The sequence below is a fragment of the Chenopodium quinoa genome, unplaced genomic scaffold (assembly GCF_001683475.1).
Source record: "Chenopodium quinoa cultivar QQ74 unplaced genomic scaffold, ASM168347v1, whole genome shotgun sequence".
Taxonomy (NCBI): domain Eukaryota; kingdom Viridiplantae; phylum Streptophyta; class Magnoliopsida; order Caryophyllales; family Amaranthaceae; genus Chenopodium; species Chenopodium quinoa.
In genome coordinates, this window is record NW_018744991.1 from 3,096,513 (window position 1) to 3,099,260 (window position 2,748).

The following is a 2,748-nucleotide window of genomic DNA, read 5'->3' on the forward strand; positions in this document are numbered from 1 at the left end:
ATTTAACAATAGCATTACCCTTATATTGCCTAATTGATACTCTGTAATTACTAAAACTCAAAAATATTTAACGCTTGCCAACAAAAATAAAATCCAACCGAAACCACCCAAAATAGGCGCAAAACTTAACGGAACGTTTACCCACCTTCTATAGCCGGTAGTCAATTTTACAACAACGGCTACAAAACCTGCTATAGCCAGTCACCTCGAAACATTCCACTTCAACGGTCACCTTTATATATATATATATATTTTTTTTTTTTAAAAAAAAACCTAATTCTTGCACACTTTTTATTGAATTCTCACTATATATAAATCTCTCATTTTTCATCCCAACAAAAAAACAGAGAAACCCCCAAAAAATCATTAACCAATCTTTCCCATATTTTCTAACGACAAACATTCCCAATTATTACTTCTTAAATTCTGAAAATCAGTGGAAATATTGTTTGATTTTAATTTCCCAATTTAGAAATTGAAAATGCATAGATTATTAATTTCAGTTTTTGTTGGGTTGATTTTATTATGTAATTTGATCACTCCATCAAATTCACAAATTTCTCCTTCACATGCTCCTTCATCACCCACTTCACTCCCTAAGATTTCGAGATCACCGGCGATTTCACCGGTGCATTCTCCTCCGGCGCATTCTCCGGCGCATTCTCCGGCGAAGTCTCCTTCTCAGTCATCCCACATTGTTTCGCCTTCGCCTTCCGAATCACATTCGACAATCTCACCGTCTCCGGCGAGTTTTCCGGCGAATTCACCGACATCATCGTCTCGTAGTCTAGCCCCTCCAACACAGGCACCGGTTTCTTCGCCACCCGTGATCGCCCCTGTTTCTCCGGTGGTCGGAAGTACACCTCCGGTGAGTTCTCCGGCGGAAGTTCCGGCCGTCGCTGAGACTCCGGCGGAAGTTCCGTCGGTTTCTGAGGGGCCGGTATTGGGAATCCCATCGAGTTCCGCGCCACCAGCCGAGGTGCCTTCCGGGATTGTTCCCTCGGTGGCAAGTTCGCCGGGAGTGTTATCGCCCGAGGCGGCCGAGGGACCAATGCCGCTTGCTGATGACTCTGGAGCAGAGGCTAAGTTTGGGGTTGGAAGTATTGTTTTGAGTGGAGTGGCTATTTTGGTTGCCATGGGTGTCTAAGAGATTATTAAGATATGGTTTTAATTAAATTTTAGTTTTAGTTCATTTATTTATTAATTTGTTTATGTATTTATTTTTGGTAGTAGAGATTTATTAGTACTATTATTATTATTAGTACTTCTATTATGATTAATTGATTAGTATTATGAGATATGATTGTTTTGATTGAATGTAGAGTAGTATCATTTTATTATGATGAAATTGATTGTGAGATTAATCATTAAACTCCATATGATTGAAATTAAAACACTTTTTTTTTTCTTTAAACGTTTTTCATGTCATTTTTTTTTTTAATTTATTTTAAATAACAGTTAATTTTCCCATAGACTTTGGGAGGTAGTTGAGAAGATTTTGGAGATTGAATTGTTCCAAATCCAAAGGAAGTCCTTGTATCATTGATATTACATCATACTTCATGATTTATAACACTGGCTTAGGCCTTTTTTATGTTTGTGTTTGTTTGTTTGTCTTTTGTTTTTAATTGGAGACTTTGGTTTAAGTTTACTAATTTATGAGTAGGTTGAAATAAAATGCACCATGTACATGATGAGCTAAGCCGTGGGTTGGTGCGTGCGTGCGTGCATATTAGTTACGAGTACATTTCAACAATTCAACATGTGTAATTTATGCATCTCTAGTCACTTAAAAGTCTCATATTCTTATGTAAGTGTATGGGGAAGCATTTGATTTAGAGATAAAGGTTTTTGGAATATCAATCATTGGTTCGCCAATACTGTATATATGGAGCAATACTTTTGTATATGTGTTTTATAGTCATTAACATCAAATTGTTGTGTGTGGTACGACATGGTGATTAGAGAACATGGTCGTGGTTAGAGGTAAGAGGTCACATAATTATACTACATATAATTTCACTTCAGGATTGCATAGGATTGTTTGATATAAAGGGGTCGAATTAGATTTTGGTACAATTAAGATGCACAGTCTTAATGAAACTTGTCAAGAAGTAAAAATATGTATATATATGTCTCATAGATTTTTTTTGACAGAAAGAGTGGTATATTTTAAATTTGTTTTTTTCTAAAAATTTAAAACCTCTTTTAATACTTTTGAGATATTAATTATGTGACTAGTGACTTTGTTAAGTGGGTTCATTATCGATGACTTTTGTGGTATAGATTGTCCCGAGTTTCTATTATTGATTGAATTTAAATTAATGAAAGCCTTATAAAGATGCATAAATACCTACTCATTACTTATTTACTTTATTTCTCTAAATTAGGACCAACCATGCTACTTCATGCATCCATAATTCCATATGCTAGCATGTTACCAATGTAATATGACTGTTATGGATCAAGTAATACTTTACATGTAATACATATGGACGATTTTAAGTTGTAACATTATCCATGCATAATCCCATAAAATATATGTACACAAAAGCATACAAGCTAAAGATTTTTCTAGTTTTTTTTATATAAGGTAAAAGACTAATGAACGCCCAGATAAAATAATTAAAAGTAGAAATATTAACTTGAAGTAAACATTAATTACATCATTTGACGCGTGATTTTTAGCATCCAGTCATGCACTTCCAAATTAATACCATATTAGGAAATATTAGGATTATCTAATGT

At 34.5% G+C, this 2,748-nt stretch overlaps 1 protein-coding gene across 1 annotated transcript; it reads left to right on the top strand.

Annotated features, from left to right (window-relative positions):
• Positions 1 to 271: 271 nt before the first annotated feature.
• LOC110706999 (lysine-rich arabinogalactan protein 18-like) lies at positions 272 to 1,850 on the top strand. The gene has a single exon (XM_021885016.1). The coding sequence runs from the start codon at positions 482 to 484 to the stop codon at positions 1,145 to 1,147; it is 666 nt and encodes a 221-aa protein (XP_021740708.1). The 5' UTR covers positions 272 to 481; the 3' UTR covers positions 1,148 to 1,850.
• Positions 1,851 to 2,748: the final 898 nt, after the last annotated feature.